The sequence below is a fragment of the Perna viridis genome, chromosome 2 (assembly GCF_037379345.1).
Source record: "Perna viridis isolate PV_CMFRI_1.1 ecotype Kerala chromosome 2, ASM3737934v1, whole genome shotgun sequence".
NCBI lineage: Eukaryota > Metazoa > Mollusca > Bivalvia > Mytilida > Mytilidae > Perna > Perna viridis.
The window spans coordinates 15,501,923-15,523,534 of NC_142446.1; the positions used below are offsets into that span (position 1 = coordinate 15,501,923).

Here is a 21,612-nt window from a genome sequence, read left to right on the forward strand (position 1 = left end):
ATCAATACTAGAATTTATTTTAAATAACTACTTAATCTAGTATGTTTATAAAATATCTTTATTAAAACAGTGATTGGGTAAATAATTTTTTATGGTATATCGTCAATATAGTCATTAATATAAAAAATTGTATATAAAGTAACTATATTTTCGCGGAAATTCATTATTAAAATTGTGCTTGGTTCACTTTGAAGAAGGAGAAAACACGGAAAAGTAGGTGTTTTTCATTTAATTTCACAGAAAGGCAAAATGGTGATGGCTGATCAGAAGAATAGTTCTGAAGTTAAAAATGGAAGACGGTCTCGAGGTGCAACTCCCAATGATTTTTCAGACGACAGCAGTGGAGAAGATTCTGATCACGGTATGAGTATGACGTCTCCGTTACTTATATCATTTATAACGTAAACGTTAACCTGAAAGAAAATAATTTTACTTTGGTTGGAAGGAATTAAGTAGATAAGATACTCTTTTTAAATAAAAGCATAATCGTCATGCAATTTATTTGACTACAAATTTAAAGAAAATTCCTACTGTCTCCTACTCTTACAAAAAACCTTTGAAATGTATTATTTGGGGGGGGGTCGATGGGCAGTATATTACATACATTTCATTTGTTTTGAGAAAAATGCTGATTTGCTGAGACACCAGTATAATTTTTGATAAAGTAAACAAAGTATATATTGCTGTATTCTAGTTTTTGAATTTTTCTGCCTCCAAATAGATGTCACTGGGTATTTTTTTTTAACCCCAAGTTTGGGGACTTTTGCATGTGTAGCTTAACAATGTATTTACCACCATTTTTTATTTACTGAAAATACATTATAAATTTTTTTGCTATTACATGTAAAAAAATTGTGCGAAATGTTAGAGAAATAATGAAAAGGGACAATTTAACAGTTACAAGTGCTTGCCTGAAAATACATTGAGGAAGTGTCAGACATCCCAATCTATATGTGTTGGTTTAAGTGTGAATAAGATAGAAGGGTGAATGGGTTTAAATACTAAGAATGTTGGGGGTTAGATAATATACATGAGTTCAAAGATCAAAATTTATAAGACACTAGTAGTTTATTAGGTTATTTAAAGTCTGGTTATATGAGTTAGGCACAGCCTACAACAGAGCAACACACTTTCTTACATGTTTTAAATAATTGAAAAAAAGGACTATAGCTGATTGGTAAATGTTTTCCCAATTAAAAAACAAGCATACTGAATCAAGATGCTGTAAATAACGTATGTAAGTCTTGTCATGTGACCCTGTGATTTCACAAGAATAGGTCATAGCCTACCATTCAAAAGCATGGAGACTTGTCATTTAGAGAGCGTTGAGTTCAATGTTGAGAGCAAAACATCTTGTTTGTGTAAAAAATACTGATAAGAAATGACAAATATCTATTTCTTCATGATAAAGGTATTAAGAAAAAACATAAAATAGAAGATTTTGCATCATTGTACAGCATTTCGAGTACCCAGAAGTAAACAATAAAATGCAGATCGGTCTTCAGTTTTCAATACTTTCTACATCATAAATTCTGGTAAAGAAAATGAAACTAGAATGAGACTTACATACCCTAAATTCTCATTTTAAACAATTTAAAGGCTACTTTCACTTTGAATTCACTTCCTAGATGTGTGCCTTTGCCGGCTGTGGACCTATCTGACACCTACTCCGTTTGGCTGGACATATATTGTCAGCCTCCCATTCGATGTTTGGTATGAATCCTGTTGGTCCATAGTAGATGAATGATGACTGAACCAGGGGCATACCATCAATGGTAGCACAAAAATTAAGCCTGGGCATACACATAATTTTCACAACAACAAAAAATTAAATTGTCAATCAGTGATTGAATTTAAGGGGAAATACTTCCATAATTCAAATAAAATTTCAATTTTGCTTGTAGGAATTATTTCCCCTTACTAAAATTTGCTTGTTGAATTATATATCTTTTATGGTTTAGTTCAGGAATAACCTTAGAAACTTAGATTACTGAAAATTTATACTTGCCAAATTTAAGTTTTTTGGATGATTCTGGACTTGACCTGTATGATAAATAGAATTCCATAGCTGTTTTTGGTCGATTCCAGCAAATATTAAGGAAAACCTTGGTTCTATAGTATACCTCAGAAGTCAGACTTGTTTCAATTTTTTGCCCTGTGCAGGTCCGGGTGTTAAAAGAACAGGCCTGCAGCAGCGCTAAGCTTGTCGTAAAAGGCGACTAAATAGTGCTCAGAAACCTAGCAAGGGGCCCACAGAGCAACTGGAATGTGTGCCCCAGGTGGTGGAATGGGGTACCCTGGCGTGTTACATGCTGGGGTTGCTAGACTATAATACAGAAAACCTACCACAAACCATAGTGGTGCATCGTGTTGGGAAAGATGCCTCATTCCTTGCACATGAAAGAACTCTGCTGTGGTATTCGATAGGAGTAGGAACCTTTGCGCTCCGCCGCAGGAGGCTAAATTGCCCAACCTACCCATCCCTCCCTTTTTCTAGTGGCAATCTAAATTTGTCGACCCTATTGTCCTTTTGTCCCATCCCTTTTTTTCATTTCATCATCATTCATTTTCATTTTATCACCCATTACATATTCATTGTCTGAATATAGCTGAAATATTGCTGCTCGGACGTGAAATCCCAACAATCAATCAATCAATCATGTTTTAATTTTTGGTGTTGTGACTCTTAAACCATAGATTTGGAATAAGGGACTAAAAAGGGGGGAAATGACATTTTTCTAGTTTCTACATGATACCTTGAATTTAAGGGCATGGATCTTCAGAATCTAATCTAGAGGTAGAAGCGAGCAAAAACTTCTCCTTGTTTGTGCTGACTTGTCTTTGACAGGGAGAAATTTTTGTAATAGATTACTTAGACAAAAATGCCAATACTGTTATTTTTCAGACATAATTAACTAAAACTTCTCCTTGTCATCAATGTCTGGATTAGTCCCTGAATCTTTTTCAAAATAAAATCCATAGAAGTCAAGGTGGAATTGGTTTTGAGCGTGAAGTGTTTGGGAATAAGGTACATGTATCAAAAAGGGGTTGACAATTTTTTTTCTGTTTTCTACACAGTAACTTCAGTAAATTTAATAAATCTCTTGCACTACAAGGTTTCATAATATCACACACAAGTCGAATTTTTTGGAGACATGACCTTAACTATTTTGGAATAAGAGACCAAATGGACTTAAACTAGCCAAATTTATTTGTTTTCAGACAATAACTAGTATACTTTGTGTAAGTGTATTCATCTCAATGAAGGTGTACCACACATTCCTACCATTTGAGTAAGGTTTGGATTGTTTTGGGGTTTATTGCCCCAACTGTTTTGGAAATCCAGGCTTTAAAGGGGATATAACACTATTTTTTTTTTAATAGAAATACTGGTGTCCATGGGACTGTCACATTTTGTGGACGCACTCGAAAAACACTCATCAGATTTTCTCAAATTGTGTAGGATTGTTAGTCTCCATACATAATGCTCTACCATTTTGATTCAACAAATTAGACCAGAGTTTTAGGGCTTTTGCACTTTCAACTTTTTTTGTGGCTGCGGTGGACAAATGGTCAAGAGTAGCAATCTTGTTATCGTCCTGTTTTAATGGGGTTGGGGAGTTTGGTATGCCAAGTTGATTCTAATTTATTTTTTGTCTGATTTTGAATTTTTTTTTTTTTAAATATTCCTCCCCAAAATCCCTGCCTGTGTTATTCCAATCAGATTTTAGATATCTCTTACAGTTTTAAGTTATAAAGGGACAACAGGACCAAAAAGCACATCTTTTAATTTAAATTGAATTTCAAACTGCAATCCTGTTGAAATGTAAGTCCCTATGTTTAAGTGTGTCAAAAACTAATGTTGTGTTCACACTTGCCCTTGTAATTGGGAAAGACAGGGAACATTAGCCATAGGCCCATTGAAGCTGAAAATTGCCAATTAAAGATACAGGATTTTATTTTTTATGTAAAAAAGTGGTCCATTAAAATCATGAATATTTGTTAAAAGTATTCATCAACTGGCCTGTTTAAAAATAATATTTCTTGACCACTGTTGCCCCCAAGTGAACACTTCAACATTTGCACCAGTTTGTCTACTCATGCAAGTGACATGTTAATTTCATTTGTCTCCCCCCACTTTGGTTGGAAGACATATTGTTTTTGGCTTGTCCATTGGTCTATTTGTCAATGTGTCCAATGCAAAGTTAGTCAGTGCAATTTCTCAGTAACTACTGAACCAAATTTGACGAAATTTGGTATATAGCATTAACATCATATTTAGTTGTGCATATTGATGGGAAATTTTGACCTTCCAACTTTTGTAGGAATTATGCCCTTTGAACTTAGAAATTTGCCTTAAATACTCATAAATTACCCTGTCAGCGTAATTCCTCTGAAACTATTAAACCAAATTATACAAAACTACTGAACCGGTTAGCGCAACTTCTGTGCAGCCTCTCAGCAGAACTTAATGAAGCTGCTCTGTGGACATGGTGGATACTGCAAGTGGATCCAGTTTGTGGGACGGAGACATATGTTTTTTGCAGACCAAAAAAAAAAACATAAAAAGACATACTTTAATTAATAATATATTTACACTGTTGTTTGCAATGAAAGGAAACACTGACAGTTCTGCTTAGATGTCAATGATGCATGAAGAAAGCAATTAAAAGTTTGGTTTTTTTTTTTTAATTCAATAAATGACACTTTTTTTACTTGCCTGGTTTGACAAACAAGGGTGCTGTTTTCACTTGTCTGAAAACCACAATGTCTTGTCCATTACAATCAGACAACCCTCAGTGATGAACCATGAATGTTGTGGTCATATCATGCTACAATAGGCAAAGCTCTGTATGATTAAGTTCGACTATGGTTATGGATGAATGATTTTTAAGGAAGTTACAGCCCTTGGACTTCGAAAATTTCAGTGAATTTACAGTTTTCCGCAAACAAAAACTGAATTCTTAAGTTTTTTAAAATTAGTCTAAAGTTATTTTGGATTTTCCATAATGTTAGAGTACATGTAGTATGAAAAAATATGTTTTGACTAACCCATACTGATTAGTACTGAATAGGATTGGGTTAGCCAAGAATGCAAAGTTATTCAGATAGTTCAGTTTTGTTTTAGATAATGGGATGCGTGTTGGTGATGATTTCCAAGCCAAAGTGCCAGAATACAGCCCAGGTACAGTTGTACTTATAGTCATATACTGTATAGTCTTTTACATAAACATTTATGAAACAAATGGTAAAATAGCATTGCATACTAGTAGTTGAGTAAAATTTCTTATAGCATTCTTAAGAAAAGTAAAAGTGGATGTACATGTAGTTCAACTTAGTTACTGATACTATTAAAAAGGAAAGGGTGAAAACATAGATTAAGCATGTGTATGGAGATATCATGTTTGTTTTGATTGGTTGGCTACTTTATTTAATATTTCTGTTTAGCCTATGAGAAACATACATGTAGTAGCATGATTTGCTTATGGCCCTAGATAAGAAGTAATCATATATAATATTAAAGCTGCATTAGCTGCTAAATTTGTTCAGTTTGGATTATACTGAATTTTGCTGATTCAATGAAATAGACACATATTCCATGTATTTAATACATTTTATCTGTGGATATCAAATGAAATTATTCAGGAAAAGTATAATTTTGTAGAAATAATTCAAAGTTCAGGTATATTTCAATAGAAACAAAAATTTATGAATATGACAGCTAATGCAGCTTTAATAATTTCGTTACCTTTGTAATACTTGTTCCTTGATTATTTAAGTTAAACGCAAGAAAAAAATAAGGAAGAAATGTGGAACTTTCCTCTAGTACTTTTAGGACATTTTTTTTTAAATATGTAAGCACAAGCAAATACATTTTACACATTTACATACAAAACTAATGGTAGGATTTGGAAAGAAGCTTAAAAGCTTATACAAAGTTCTGTGTCCTAAAGAGTAAACAAGGAGATGCTTATAAATCAAATGCTGTGTGGAATGATTTGTTAGCTGACAAGGGAATGAAATAAACAAATAGAAAAAATGGAATTACAAAATTAGTGAAGAGATGCAGTACATGGAAGTCAAACATCTATAAACACTTTACTTTTGATAATAGAACATTTTGACATGCTTACACTGTAATTTTCAAATCTTTGATGTTGTAGATGTAAAACCAGAAGGCAGGAATGATGCTATTTTGGTTTGGGCCCCAGCATGGGAATTACCTGAAGCTAAAGGTAATTATAGATTTCATGAATATCTGTTCAGTCAGTGCTGACCAGAGTACCTTGTTACAATGTATACACTGTATCACAACATGCTTAACTGTTATGAAAGTAAGAAACATCAGCTGTAGCTTAAGATCTGGAGTAAATCCTTTCCATGGGTTGTGTCACAAAAAAATACATGCATTTAATTGATTAATTACTTCTGCTCATTTTTGCTCAGAAATGAACACTATAACAAAAACTAATGATACGTTTAAAAACAACTAATGGTTACAAAATTGTTTCTAGCTCAGTATAGTGATTATTCTTGACGACACCACTATTTCTATCAAGGGTACTTTATAACTGTTTTTGCTGTTTCCCTGAAGTGTAATGCTATAACTATTTTTATTTTACTGAAACATGTACATTTAGGAGAGAATTTATTTTTATATGCCTGTCAATTTTGACAGGACACATTTTTTTATACTGCTGTCTGTCTGACTGTTGTCAACACTTCGCTCAATACTCGAACACTTTAAGCCATATATAAAAAACTGGTCAATTGTGTTTATTGATGGAAGAAAGCTCACTTTAATTTTACATTAATTTTAAACACTTTATTTTTGAGTTATGGGACTGTTTGCATTGAAAAAGGGTGGTAGGTGATTTTTCTGTTTTTGTACTTTAACTGAAAAATGCTTTCAGCCAAGGCCACAAAACTTTGAAATATTCTTTGTATTCATGGTAATAGGTTCCCTTTTGTTTTCTATAAAATTTCAGTTTCACATCTGATTTTTGGCACATTTCAAAGCAAAGGAAGGGGTCCATTTTCATGCTCTAATTGCTAAGTGCATACTGAAGGATTTTCAGGATTTGAAATGCTAAATGTTTGAAAATCAGGAGACGGGCATATCATGTACTCATGGTGCTGCTCTTTATTGTTATACTTTTATTTATCATCAGTGAATACTGTTGAAGTCCACATCCACACTATTCCTTCAAAACTTTTTTGTAACTGATTCCTTACATTAGTTTTGATAGGCTCTTATCATTAACTACATTGTATCTTTCAGTTGATGAGTATGTCTTGATTGCCAAGGAGAAACATGGGTACAATACCGAACAGGTTACTACTTTAATTTTTTATCACTTCAAAATTGAAAAGATTCAAGCTTAAATAATAAAGAAACATTTAGTAACATCAATTTAACGAATTAGTCAGAGAAGAAGTGCACAATTAAAAGATATCTTCATTTTCCTTTCTCTCATCTTTGTGTAGTTCTGAAAAGAAAGAAACCATAACTACACTTTTTTCAGCAAAATGCATAAGAAAATCATAATGATATTATTCATGACACTTCTGAAAAGCAAGTTGAATGTTTTTACACCTAGAATATTTATACAGTGTTGTGAACAAAATCTATGTTTTGAAATGACATTGGGAAGATAGTAAAAATGCTGACATTAATTTTGATATACCATTCTATGAATTAATGACTAGATACTTTTAATCCTCTTTTACTATTTTAGTTTGATTTTAAGATGTCATAACATCTTAGTTTTAAAAAGAAATACTATAAATTCTTGTTGTTACTAGTCTCTGTGATATATCCTTCCAGACAATGATTATTTTTTTTGTTTTCAGCATTCTGCACCCTGCTAAATGATGTAGAGCTCTTGGTTATCAGTCAGGCTTGGCCACAGCTTGAACTGTGCTTGTTATAACATAAACTATGTAACTAAATTAAACTTTTAATTATTTATAGGCATTAGGTATGCTGTTTTGGCACAAACATAATATAGACAAAGCTTTATCAGACTTGCCAAACTTCACACCTTTCCCTGATGAATGGACAGTAGAAGACAAAGTCCTTTTTGAACAAGCATTCAGTTTTCATGGGAAAAGTTTTCACAGAATTAGACAAATGGTAAGCATTACCCAAAAAATCAGTTAAACTTGCGTCAGTATTAAAAGATAGTGAAACCAAAATACCACTGGACTGAAGAAATATCCGGTAAACATGCCTTTGGTCTGGCAGAAATTAATGGTTTATTTTTAGTTGGCCAAATAGGAGAACAGTACATAATTTGGTGTTGAGTCTGTTAGTCTCTGAACCAATTTCACACACACTGAAAATTTTCCCAAAAACAGTCAATACAAGTGTATAGTTTTCGATAGAAAATCAAAGCTTTTTTTAAGTCATCTGGCTTGGCTGTAATTATTTTTTACATTGACACCCCAAATTTCTATTACTGTTTCATTAATACATGTTATTTACTATGCTGATTGATTGGATTAATACAATATGCTTATCACTAAAATGTACAGTAAGAGTCAGGAAGTACCTTAGTAGATTAGGTTTATGAGTACTGGTAACCATTTTTATTTGAACTGTTAATTAGCTTCCTGACAAGTCTATAGCCAGTTTGGTGAAATACTACTACTCATGGAAAAAAACTAGATCAAGAACAAGTTTGATGGATCGTCAGGCTAGGAAACTAACCAAGAACGGTGACAGGTAAGTTTTGTGACCACATAGATTAAAGAAAGTCAGTAATGTTATATTTCATTGTTTGTGTACTGCAAATGGCACTGATATTTTTTCATAAGGACATTTTTTAATGGGTTTTAAGGGAATTTACCAGATTTTGACTTGTCATGATAGTTTTTAAATGTCTGTAAGACCAAGGAATGACTAGGTTATTTTTTTTTACTTGTTTTGCATTGTTGATTCACCCAATGCTACTACAGTCGACTCCACTTAATTGCATATCGCTTTATTGCATATTTCGGTTATTAGCATAATTTTCTCCTGCACAAAGCCATTTCCTATTATTCTATTAAGAAAAAAATCGCTTATTTGCATAGACCTTGGAGGTGCATTTCGGTTTATTGCATAGAGAATTTTGCCTCGTCCAGGTAAAGATAGGTTTTCCCAAATTCTATTTTAAGCCTTCGGGTCATAAATATGTCAATCATATTTATTGTTGTAAAAACTAGATTATCATCAATCAGGAGGTGTTAATAATGGATTAAAAAATTACATTAAAATAAACAAGCACCTAGGTGAACAATGACTTCTGACGACATGCCGAACATCACCTTATGATGCGGCTTGAGGTTCGGCTTGGGGTATTTTTTGTCCCTATTTAAATTCTTCCAACTACAAATGATTATCAATGTAAATTTAATTTTCTTTAATGAGCTGAACAGTTTTGAGTGAGCTTGGATTACTAGGCATAAATATTATACGAAAATTAAGTCATTCATTCAGTACAATGTCTAATGAAATTCAACTACCCTAAGGTGCCCCATACTATCCACACTTCATAGGAATATATCGAGGTCAATGACGCGTATAATAGACAACTATCAGTGTACAATGAACAGAGGAATAAAAACCACACAGACCATTTCAAAAGCCCACAAACTGCAAACATTGATGAATATTACACTGAATCCTGGCTGAAATATGAAATATGGGATTTGCTTTCGTAGAAAGGTCAGGAAATTACTTGACTATTTATAGATCAGAAACACATGGTTTTACTTAAATACACACAACGTAAAGAAGGTCAATAAACAAGACAAACACAATATATATTATTATTTATTGATAAAAGAACAATACAATGAGAAGGTCTATAACAATTAAATACCAGATCAGAAATGTTGAACAGTGATATCCCTGATTGATCCACAGTATCGTCGTCTTACCTGAACTCACACTTCCGGTAAAATCGTAATTTCGGTTATAAGAATAGCCCGGTTATATGCATAATTTTTACTGGCAAATAGGCTATGCAATTAAGCGGAATCCACTGTATTTAATATTATATGTGTAATTAATGTTTAAAATATTAGAACAGATTTTAAATATAATTGTTATAAACACAAATCAGTAAGTACTGAGTGTTTTCGAGACACAAACAAGTTTCTAAGGCAGTCTTTACTACAAGTTTTTTTCTAAATCAGTTTCTATTTTACAATACACATATTAAGTCTCTTATCATATTGATTTTTATCAAATTTAACATTTTAGCGATGAAGAATCTGACCAAGGCAACAAAAATTCAGATGCGGAGGATATAAACAAGGAAAATGGAGTAATTATACTGATACTATGAAGTTGAAATTCTGAGGGGTTTTTTGGGGGTCATAAATACTACTTAATTTTTCTTAAAATGTTATGAACGTCTTTTTTAATATGTGCAGGATTTGGTGTTTGGAGGATTTCCTTTTTTTGTATTCTGGATTTTACTGTAAATATTCTATATTTTACAATTTTTTTACTTCCAATTTTGCAAATTTTTGTTTGTAAAATCACCTCTGAATGTGTGCGTGTGTGTATATATAGTCTTTCATTTCATTTATAAAATTAAGTACATAAACCACTCTTTAGTTTTTTTTGGCCTTTGCAGCAAAAGCTAAATACTAATTATAAAAAAAAAACAACTTTTAAGGTAAAAACTTGAAAATGTATAAAGTTGCATATCATAATTATTGAATGTAAAAACAAATTGTCAACCATCAGATGTGTCATAAAATTATCATTTATAGGATAGGAATGGGTAAAAATGTTCACTGCTTAATTCTGCATGTAATGGGGACTACAGTGATGCATGCTTTTCACCTTTAATTAACTCAACAATTAAATCATGTTCTATCTTCTTAAAATAAATGTATAAGTCATTGAAATAATGAATTTTAGGTTTAGCATTATCTTTGAGTTTATATGATGCCACATGCTTCATTCTTTTAGTTTTGTCATCCATTTTCAGAAACAAGAGAAGGACATCTGTTCTAACTGTGGTATAAGTACTACAACACTCAACCCAACACCAAAAGGATCTCTGTGTAATTCATGCTACCAGTATTGGAGGTAAGTTTGGTTTTTCCATATCTGATTTTGAGCAGCCAAACTTTAAATTTAAACGTCAGTTTCTCTTTCTTTTAGTTTTTCTTTATTTCATAGAAGACTTAATTCTGGTGAATGCAACATGCTTTCTTCATTTGCCCTGCTAAAACAGTACAGCTGCCCATGTATTGAGGTAATTTTGTAGGAAATCAATTTATGATTAAGAAACAATAACTGAAAGCATGATGGCATAGTCAAAATGAAGTGTAGCCTGCTTTTTAAAGAAAATTCAGATTTTGTATTTGTGCTGAAATAAAATTACTGAACACTATTCTTTCATCCCTGAGATTTTAATATTAGTAATCAGGAAAACTTGGACATGCCAACACAGGATACTACTTCAAAAGTAAATCATGACTGTTTAACATAACCAGATAACTTGCAATAACTTTAAGATTTTATTGTGGTATCACTAATTATAAGTACATTAAAACCTTGTAGGTAGCCATAATCGCATTATTGCTTTTCCCATAAAAATTATGCAAATAAAAAGAAAAAAAAACTTAAAGCTTTGAGTAAGTCACATTTATCATAAAATACCATTAAGAGTGGTATGAAACTTGTTAATATGATTACTGGAATATTTGTACCTGTTTCTATCACTACCTGTCACCATATAACCATTATTTTTTTCTGCATTACCCCAATATCCTTCATTACTTTTTATACCCCCTCCTGGTTTGCAAAGTGAGTGGTAATTAGTGTTAGGGTGTCCATCCGTCCGTCCTTCCATTTCACAGGGGGAGGGACCAATCTCTTATCCATTATTCCTCCTACACTGCTGAATGGAATTGAATGAACTTTCACAGAATCTTTATTACATATTCCCATTGTGTACCTCCTTTTATAGATTTTGAACTAATCAATTTAGGGGTTTCACTTGGCAAAACATGGACTGTGAATGTGGAGACATGGGGGGACCCATCTCTTATCTGTTAATCTTTTTATACTACTGAATGGTATTAAATTAAACTTTCACAGAATCTTCATTTCATACTCGCACCTCCTATTTTAGATATTGATCTTAATCAATATTGATGTCAAAAGGTTCCTTCTGTCATAAGGGGAGTGGTTGGTTTCAATTTAGTTAGCATTGCTTACAGTTTTTCTAATTTATTCCCTTATGAGAAATACTTGATGCCATTGTGCTAAAAGGGAATTTGACATAGACATATATACTTGTCACCTTCTGCGTGAATCTAATTTAGCCTGTATTTTGTAATTATATGTGTTTTGTGAATACATGAAATAAATTTAAATTAAAATAAATATTTGATTTTAATGAAAGTGAGTACGTTGATTTATGCCATGTGGACTGTATATTATAGGAGAACTGGTGTCATGAGAAGTGCAGGGCCTAACAGACATGACCATGGTCAACATCGCCACAATCCTATGAAACACAAGAGGAAGCCACCTCGTGGAATGTTCATAATTGCTGATGATCTGTCTCTGTTTACAGCTGGACCTCCAGCTCAAGCTGATGCTGTTCTTAAAAATGCTGAGGCTGACCTTGTTTCTCTCAAGAGACAGGTATCTTATTGGCATTAAATTAATTGTAGATAAGGGACACATGTATTTGATGTTTTTTGCAAAATTTTGCAAATCTTCAGACATGATTTTCTTTCATTTTAAAACAGAATTCTGCTTTTTCAAATCTGGGTTTTATCATTTGTAAACTTCCAGATTTGCCAGTTTCTGCATTTTAATTGGCTTCAAGAAATCATGTCTGAATCTAAAGAACAACTAAGATTTGAAGAATGAATTGTAGCCAGCTTTTTAGGGAAAATATAGATTTTGTAATTGTGCTGAAATAGAAGATACTTAACATTCCCTCTTCTTTCATCAATGAGACCTTGTTATTAGTAATCAGAAAAACTTAGACATGCAAACACCGTATACTACTAGAAAAGCAAATTGTTAGATATTACAGATCAAAATGTAAATATTTAGTTGAACAAATTAAATCGTCCAAAGACATTAACTTAAATAATTGACATTGTACTATCTTGTAGTACATAACTGTTAGCAAATTTAGTGTTTGTTTTATATCACTTTTTTATTCTAGGTTCAAAATCATAAGCAGATGATTAGTATGCAGAAGCATAAAATGGGTTGTGGTATTGAAGATCTTCGACCACCAGAGGTAATTATTAAACACATTTTATAATGATAGGTTCTTCCTTCTGTAAAACTTTTTTTTTTTCACCTATTTAGTTTTCATTGTTGTTTGTTGCATATTTAATTTTTGTTTAAGTAAACATTATTATCATTTAAGGGGAATCAAAGAATTAATGCTAGGTGGACAAACGAGGAACTTCTCTTGGCTGTTCAAGGTAAGCAATAACAAAATTCATCTTATCCAATATGCCTTTATGACAATTTACCTTGAGACTGCACATTATTTAAAAAAATGCAGAAAATAGATTGGTCTATTCTATGGCTTGAACCAGGGAAAAAACAATATGATTACTGTGTTCGCTCATTATATGTTTTATAATAGTGTATTAACATCTTTATTGGTATCATTGTATAATCCTTTAGACTTGTATTTATATATCTCAGAATGTGACGACTCTATTCGTTATGCTTACATTATCTTCCTTGTATCAATTTGATCCAATGGAGCAGTGTAGCAAATAGAGTCTTCACATTCTGAGACGTTGTATATTTAGATATGTTGCACTATCACTTAATAATGGTTTTCTTATTACAGGAGTAAGGAAATATGGTAAAGACTTCCAGGCTATTGCTGAAGTTATTAATAATAAAACTGAAGCTCATGTTAGAAGTTTCTTTATAAATTTTCGTAGAAGGTATAACTTGGATGAAGTTTTAGCTGAGTTTGAGGCTGAACATGGTACTGAACATTCCATTGATGATGATTTGGATAAGGAAGAAGAAAAGGTTTGTTACCTTTTTAGAAAAATTTGTTCATTAAATATATAATTTAGCTTGATCTAAGTGATTAGCATCCATTTGCAATTCATCTAAACATATATGAAGTATATCCTGTTTAACAATCATTAAGGCCCCAGTTTTTCAGTTTGTTGGTTGACAGATCTGCTGAGCAGTTTTTTCCAGTGGGCAAAAAAAATTAGAATATCAGAAAGGGCAAAAACATTTTCTCGTTTGGCAGTAATTTGAGTTAAAGTGTATGGATCTCCATTAGTAGGGCTCGACAATAACACTTGTCTGATTGTCAGATATAAGAGAAAAAACAGTGGGACAAGTAAAATCCAAATGAAGCTTTTGCCTTTTGGACAAATAAAATTATATTGTACAGTGTAGATTAAATCCATCTTTTATGATATGTCAACTGTGACAAACTAATATACAAACTACATAAAAAAAAGAATTGAAATAACTATTAAACTTGTCAATCATAACTTTGAAACTTTTATTTCTTATGACCCTGTCAAGGGTTTGTGAACATTAACAATGAAACAACATATATACAACAATTGAAGGAGGATGAATGGTATGATTATAATTACAAAGAAATGTAAATTTACTGTTAAATAATACAGAGGAAGGCAAATCTAATTTATTACTGACAATATAATCTTACAAAATTTTGCGAGTTTGACTTGCGTTTTATAATTATCTGAACAGAAAGGATTCCAAAACTTTATAGTATGTGGATAAATATAAACTTTACCAGGCAAAAGTTTTTTTACTTGAAACTGATAATTCAAAGCTGGTTTGTGTCAGATACATTAAAATAGTAAGAACACATAAATAATTGTAAACCAGTCTTATCCATCAGAATCAGTGGTGCACTTGGTAGACAGGGATTCAGTTGATTAAATTAAAATGATAATATTGAGACAGAATATAAACACATGTTACTATTAAATGTGAACATGGATGTAACAAATTTTGACAAGGATGTCAGAAAAATTAAGTTTTGATCTGATGAATTATTTAATCCATTCAACCAAAGTTGAATTTTACTGGACATGTTCCATTGTTATACAGACGAATGTGTTATGATATGTACTTGTCTTGAAAAAATTGTAGAGCCTTAACAGTATTTGCCTTTAACCATTAGTGTGAAGCCCGGTGCTAGTAAAAATTGTTTCCGGCTAGTTGAATCCTATACAGTCCTCTACTATTCGGGCAGTCATTGAGAATTTTGAAGGAGAGGACTGCCTTAATTAAATAATTCTTTGTTTCCCCAAACCTGACCCCACATCAAAAAAAAAAGGCAACAAATTGATTTGTTTTTCCATGTAGGTAAAACTTGTGATATATTTCAAGTATATTTTAAATAGAAATAAGCCAATTAATTTTCTATCAAAAACATTTATCCAAACACATAAATTTGAATGTGTTTGTTTGGATAGGGGAAACAAAAAAAAAATTTGACTTGGAGACCTAAATTGATGAACTTTATGAAAGCTTTATGTTCCTTACTTATCAGGAGTTAAGGGCCATAAAGGATCAGAAATAAGTATTTTCTTCATCTTTGTATGAATTGTTTGTTTCTTTTATAAAATTTTTAAAGTCCTTATACTACTTTCATTCTTGTCAGAATCATATGCTGTGTAAAACCTTTAATCACAATCTAAATTCAGAGCTGAATCAAGTTTGAATATTTTGTTCATACTTGTACCAACTGTTCAGAGTTTGACCTCTGGCATCATATCAGGCTGCACCTTCTGAAGCAATTACCTTTTTCTATATTGACTTACCGCTGAGCCCTTCTGTGACTCCAAAACAGTGCTCACTTGAGCCCTGAAATCTTTTCCTATGATTTTATTGGACCAATTGGAAATAAACTTGTTATAAATATTCATAGGGTATCCAACCTAGAACTGATGTGGGCATTTTTGATTCATTGACAAACATGTAAATAAAGAGACCTCTTTAATTGATAAAATTGTTGTTTTTAATGATATGGTTTGATGATTTCAAATGGTCAAGGTGAGCGATTAAGGCTACTGCATGATGATGATACTAAGAAATTTCCAATTACAATTTAACTTCAAAATAATTGGTGACATCACTGATAAATAGAATAATTGAAGATTTCACACTTTCTACTTCATAATTATACATGCAATAAAGTTTAGATACTGAAGTTAACAATCTAAAAAAATTCATGCAACATGTATGCATTACGAATATGTTATTGTAGATGGAGGTAGATATCAAAGAGGCAGAGAATGGTGCTTCTCAGAACACAGGTGTGCCTCCTCCATTACTGAAACAAGGATCACCTATCAAAGTTCCCAGTATTAATCAACACAGGTAGTTATGGTCTTAAGAATTACTTATCCTTGTACTTAGGATGTGCTCTGGTTCAAATTTACTTACCAATAACTATTTTTGTCCTAGGTTATGAACATAACAAAATAACAAAAAATTATGACATTACATACAGTCATTTTAAAAATATTTAATGAAATAAAATTTTGGAATAAGGCTTGCTGTCAAAAAATCATGCAATTACATAAATGCATCCTGAGGAATTATCTTGAACAGAAATTGAGATAGCTAATTTGCAGTGTTATACATATTTATATTCTGGTTCTTGTAGTTGGAATGGATTTTCATATTATATATACTGTGAAAGTGCTTTTACTTGGTTTTTTGAATTTCATGGTATGACAGGTAATCTTTATAGCATGAAGCTTTTTATATCATCACACAAATTATGTAGTCCTATAATGGTATGGCACTGCCATCCATTGTCCATAGTCTTTCCCTGTTCATGCCGTAACTAAAATATAAATTAGTTGATGGAATTATTATTATAATTAAACTTAAAAGGTCGTGTCCAAAAGATCACACAGATACTCTGAAGTAGTTAAGTAGGACACATTGGTATAATGTAGGGCAAATTTCTACCTATAGAGCTATTTAAATGACTCGCTAGCCTACATAAATTAGTATTGAAATTGGAACTGGTCTTTTCCAATTAGCTGTAACATTACATAACTTTGAGGCCAGTCAAGATGAAAATAATGGGATCATCTGAAATTTTTTTTTTCAATCTAGCAGAAAAATCTATCATCCACCTTCCTGGGCAATTATAAGATTTTTTTTTTTAATTACTGAAAGTGATAAATCATATATTATAAAAGGGGAGATGTTTTCTGCAGGAAGTATTGAATTTAGATCTAAAACATCTTTTCCATCATTTTTATGCGTTTTGGGAGGGGGGGTATTTTTTTTTTTTTTTTTTTTTTTTTCAAATTTGCATTTTTAATGAAAATTTAGATTTTTCACAAAAAAGCAGCTTTTGAAATTTGCTTTTCTTTTTAAATACTGATAAAAGTAGTGATAAAATTATGTGGAAATTGCTCGTAGTTTTTTCTTAAATGACATTAATATCATAAGGAATATTATTTTGCCTAGCAGTTCACGAAGAATGCTTGTTAGAATTTTATGTGTATTTTAAAGGAGAACTTGTATTTGTTATTATATTGTAGGTTGATGCCAAACCAGAGAACAATATTACAACAGCCTCCACCTTTAATCAAACCTAATACCTCATCATCACCCAAACCTGCTATTACCACATCATGAGGAAACTTAGCTAGTGGAAGACAGCATTTATATGTTATTTGACCAACAAACATTTCCAGAGGATCCTTAATAAAGTAACTAATGTGAACATCATCCAAACACACATATGGACTCTGGAGCATTCTTTCAAAATTTCTAGTCATTATTATACTATTAATGATTGTGATTTAAGTCAATATCATGATTTATCAACATCCAGAAAATGTAATATTCCCCAAGCTGTAGGCCAGGACAGTATAACAATTTTGAGGGTAATAAAATCTTGATGGTGACTTAATTCAAATTTATTGATTGTTTTATTACATGAATCAAGGTGCATGTGTAACTCCATGATTATTTTCTATTTTTAGGTTATTGCCATATGCTATTACATTGTGCATGACTGCTGTTAATCTAGTTTTAGCATAACCATGCAAGTGGAAAGAATTAACTGTATTTTAATGAATTTGAACTATTTTCATGTTTTAACATGACCTGAAAGTAGTTTTTAGGACAATTAAAAAGTAAAAGAAATCTATTCATTTAATAAATAGGGTTATTGCATATATATATGGGAAGTATCAGCCAGAGTATGATTTTGTATTTCATAAGCTTGCAAGTAGAGGATATAATATGAGTGGTAATATTGTTGAATATTGGCCTGAGCAGGTATCACATTGCACAAGCATGAGTGCGATATGTTACTCTATGAGGGCTAATATTCATGCAGTAACCCTTTAATTATATATTAATAAATTTTGTAGTGTTCCTCAAGTATTATTTTTAGCTGGGTGGGATTTTTACACACTGTTCTAATATTGCACTAGGTCCAATATAGTAATAATAGCACTAGTGCTATATGACTGTAGTTATCCTTTTAAATTATTTACATTCAATTAATATGTATATTTTTTTTGTAATTTCATTTTATTTTTTAACTGAAACATGATTAATAAACTTTGATTTTCACTCAGTCATGTAAACTATCTGATGAGTCAATAGGCAATATCTTCCTATAATTTTTTGTTTGGTTACAGTCACTATACTGCTGGGACATTGATAGAACATGAAAATTTAATTTTAATGTATTCAGTATGGATCCTTGCCCAAATAAGTTGTGTTTTAAGTTTGATACCAGCCACTTGTACACCATGTTGTCCAGGTTACAGCTGTTTTCTTTTTCTGCTGATCTATGAAACCTTTACTTTGCTTGTGTCAACTATTTAGTTGACTTTTATTATTTTTTTTCTAGGTGTTTCACTTATTCTGCTTTGCTCAAAAGAAAGTGATGTCCTGTTTCACGATTTTATTTTTTTTACATAAAGACAAGTGTGCAATACAAGAACCAACATTCGGAACATCTCTGTATTTTTCCCACAACATATAAAAAAAGAGCGAGAAATGGGATAAAATATTTGCAAATAATGCTCTTTTAATTTCTACTGAATAATTTATTGCTATGTAAAAATCCCTAATATTCATGCAATAACCATTTTATAATCAAAGTTTCAATTTTTTTAGTTTTTTTTAGTGTTATTGATGGCATCATTAGTATGCAGCTAAATTAGCACTATTGTAACATGGAGTTTATTATATATTTGGAAGTGATATGGACATTTTTGCCTCTTCAATAACACAAGAAGTTGCAGGCAACTGGTCATTGGCCCACTGCAAGCTGCAATGTCATCCATAGTAATGTCATGGATAAACGTAGTAACATTTTTACTATAAATCAAATAATTTGTTTGTTAATGAAGAAATTTCAGTCAAATATTACTAGTTATTTTGTAATGATTCGAATATATGATTATGGCATTGCATTGTTCCATTTTGTTCTTTACATCAACCATTGACCCATATCAGTCTGAGTGTTCTGGATGTCTATTGTTGATACATGACTGATAAAAAAATACAATATAATAATCTATAGTTATAATTGGTTTTGGTTGCTTCCTACGGTAAATATTATGATCCTATACATTATCATCAGGAATATTGATCTAATCAAGCTCTGGGCAGTAACAATGTACATTGCTGCATTGATATACCAGAAAAGTTAGGGATAATCCATTATTTATTCATTATCTTCTACATGTTGGTATTTTAGTAATTTAGTGACTTTCTGCTTTCTTTTTAAGCTGATGAAGTTAAATCTATTTTTGTGAGTTCTAAAGGTCTCACGATTTGTTAATTTTGATGAAATTTAATGTTGCAGTCTATTTTTAAATAGATACTGGTATTCATAATTTATATTGAAAACCATAAAGTTTCCTCTCAGAAAGCACTACAATTTACTTGATGTTGCCATTTGTGTGTTTTTTACTTATATTTTGTGTGTAGTTTAAATATTTATGTTTTGTTTTGTGAAGATAGAGTCTTTACTTTGACTGTATTTTTGTTGTCAGGTGTAAGGTGCTTGCATTTGAATCTCGCCCACTGTATTAATCTTTGAAAGAATAAAAGGAGAATGTTATAACAATGACAAGGTAAACTATATGATTTATGAATGATTAATCTACATGTTCCCCATTAAAGATCAGCATGATTTAAGTCAATTCAGTTTTGCCAATTATTTTTGCATATTTTATAATTTATACAATATTTTGTACTGTCCATTTTGATAAAATAAATTTTCTTTGCTCATTGACTGAAACAGCTATATCTTTTCTTAATGAAATAGGAAGTACTTCATTACTATTTGGTTTTTTTTTTTCAGCTCCACTAAGTACCAACATTTATTTCTTTAGGAAAATATATATTTTTTTTTGTTTCTTTAATTACGTTCATTATCAGATTAAGTTATGCAATAAAGTATCTTGAATGGATCCATAGTTCATTTTATGGAAGTACATGTTTTTGAGTTTATTAGATAGATAATTGTGATTAATTGAATTGTCAAGTTATAAAAAATTGGCTCTTTGAAGTGAGACATAACTGGTTTTTACACTACAAAAATTTGTGGTCACATAATTTTGTTAGACAGTTGGTCTTGTTGGAGTTAGAGTGTATAGATCTCTATGAAATTGTACTGCAAGGTTAATAAGACAGGGTGCACTTTGGGCAAGTGTGGACACACCATTCAAGCTTGATACAGCTCTGAATTTTGATTGCAATTTAATATATGACACAGGAGAAGAATTTGATATTAGAATTGAAGTGGCTTTTTTGGCCCCATTTTCCTTAATAAGCAAAATCCTTCCCAACCTACAATTTCAAAGTGATCCATTCACTCACAACATATCATCTAAGATCAACAGTGAAGGTCCCAAGTCTGCATGACTTACGGTTTTAAAGTTAAGTGACCAACCGAATTGTAAGTCACTAAATTGTGTACATCAGGAAAATGCTTGTTTGGCCCCCCGATTCCTTATCAGATCAAATCAACACCCAAAAGCGATCCCAGCATTCCTTTTGTGGAATGGCATCTTGTTATACTATTTTAAAGAAGTCCATTCACATTTCGTCCCAACATCATGAAAATGGCTGTTTCTGGGTCCTTTTTGGTCCTTCATTTATAAACAGTTTAAGTAAAAACTTGGAGAACCAATCCCAGCCTTATGGTTTGACTTCTATGGTCTACTATGCAAGGCTTTTTATTGAATCTTTATACTTTTGACTTGCAGCTTTCATCTGCTCAAATTCTTAAATTCTTGGACTAGTTCCCACCATATATTACATTTCCATTTGTATTGGTATGGAGATGTTATTAAACCTAGTTTAGGGTTTGAGTAGTAATTACACCATCTACAAAAGTACAAAATGATTTATGGACATAAATCAGTTATTATAGGAGTACAATCACTCACTCATGCTGAGAATGCATGCAGATTAAACTGGTACATTAAAGAAGTTTAAAAACCTGTACAAATATGCAAGATTATTAAAAAAAATGCTTTGCGGGCAGCTTCATATGACTGGAAGTCTGATTTCAAACAATACAGACAAATATAGACACACTATTCCAACTT

General features: G+C 31.6%; 1 protein-coding gene across 1 annotated transcript; it reads left to right on the forward strand.

Annotated features, from left to right (window-relative positions):
* The first annotated feature begins 162 nt into the window (after positions 1-162).
* Positions 163-20,469, forward strand: LOC148623797 (REST corepressor 3-like). Its single transcript, XM_088565909.1, has 14 exons — positions 163-361; positions 5,129-5,185; positions 6,165-6,236; positions 7,283-7,335; positions 7,976-8,137; positions 8,613-8,728; positions 10,253-10,316; positions 10,992-11,092; positions 12,457-12,661; positions 13,197-13,274; positions 13,407-13,464; positions 13,845-14,035; positions 16,272-16,384; positions 17,569-20,469. Exons 1-14 carry the CDS (start codon positions 250-252, stop codon positions 17,663-17,665), a joined length of 1,479 nt encoding a protein of 492 aa, XP_088422035.1. The 5' UTR covers positions 163-249; the 3' UTR covers positions 17,666-20,469.
* Positions 20,470-21,612: the final 1,143 nt, after the last annotated feature.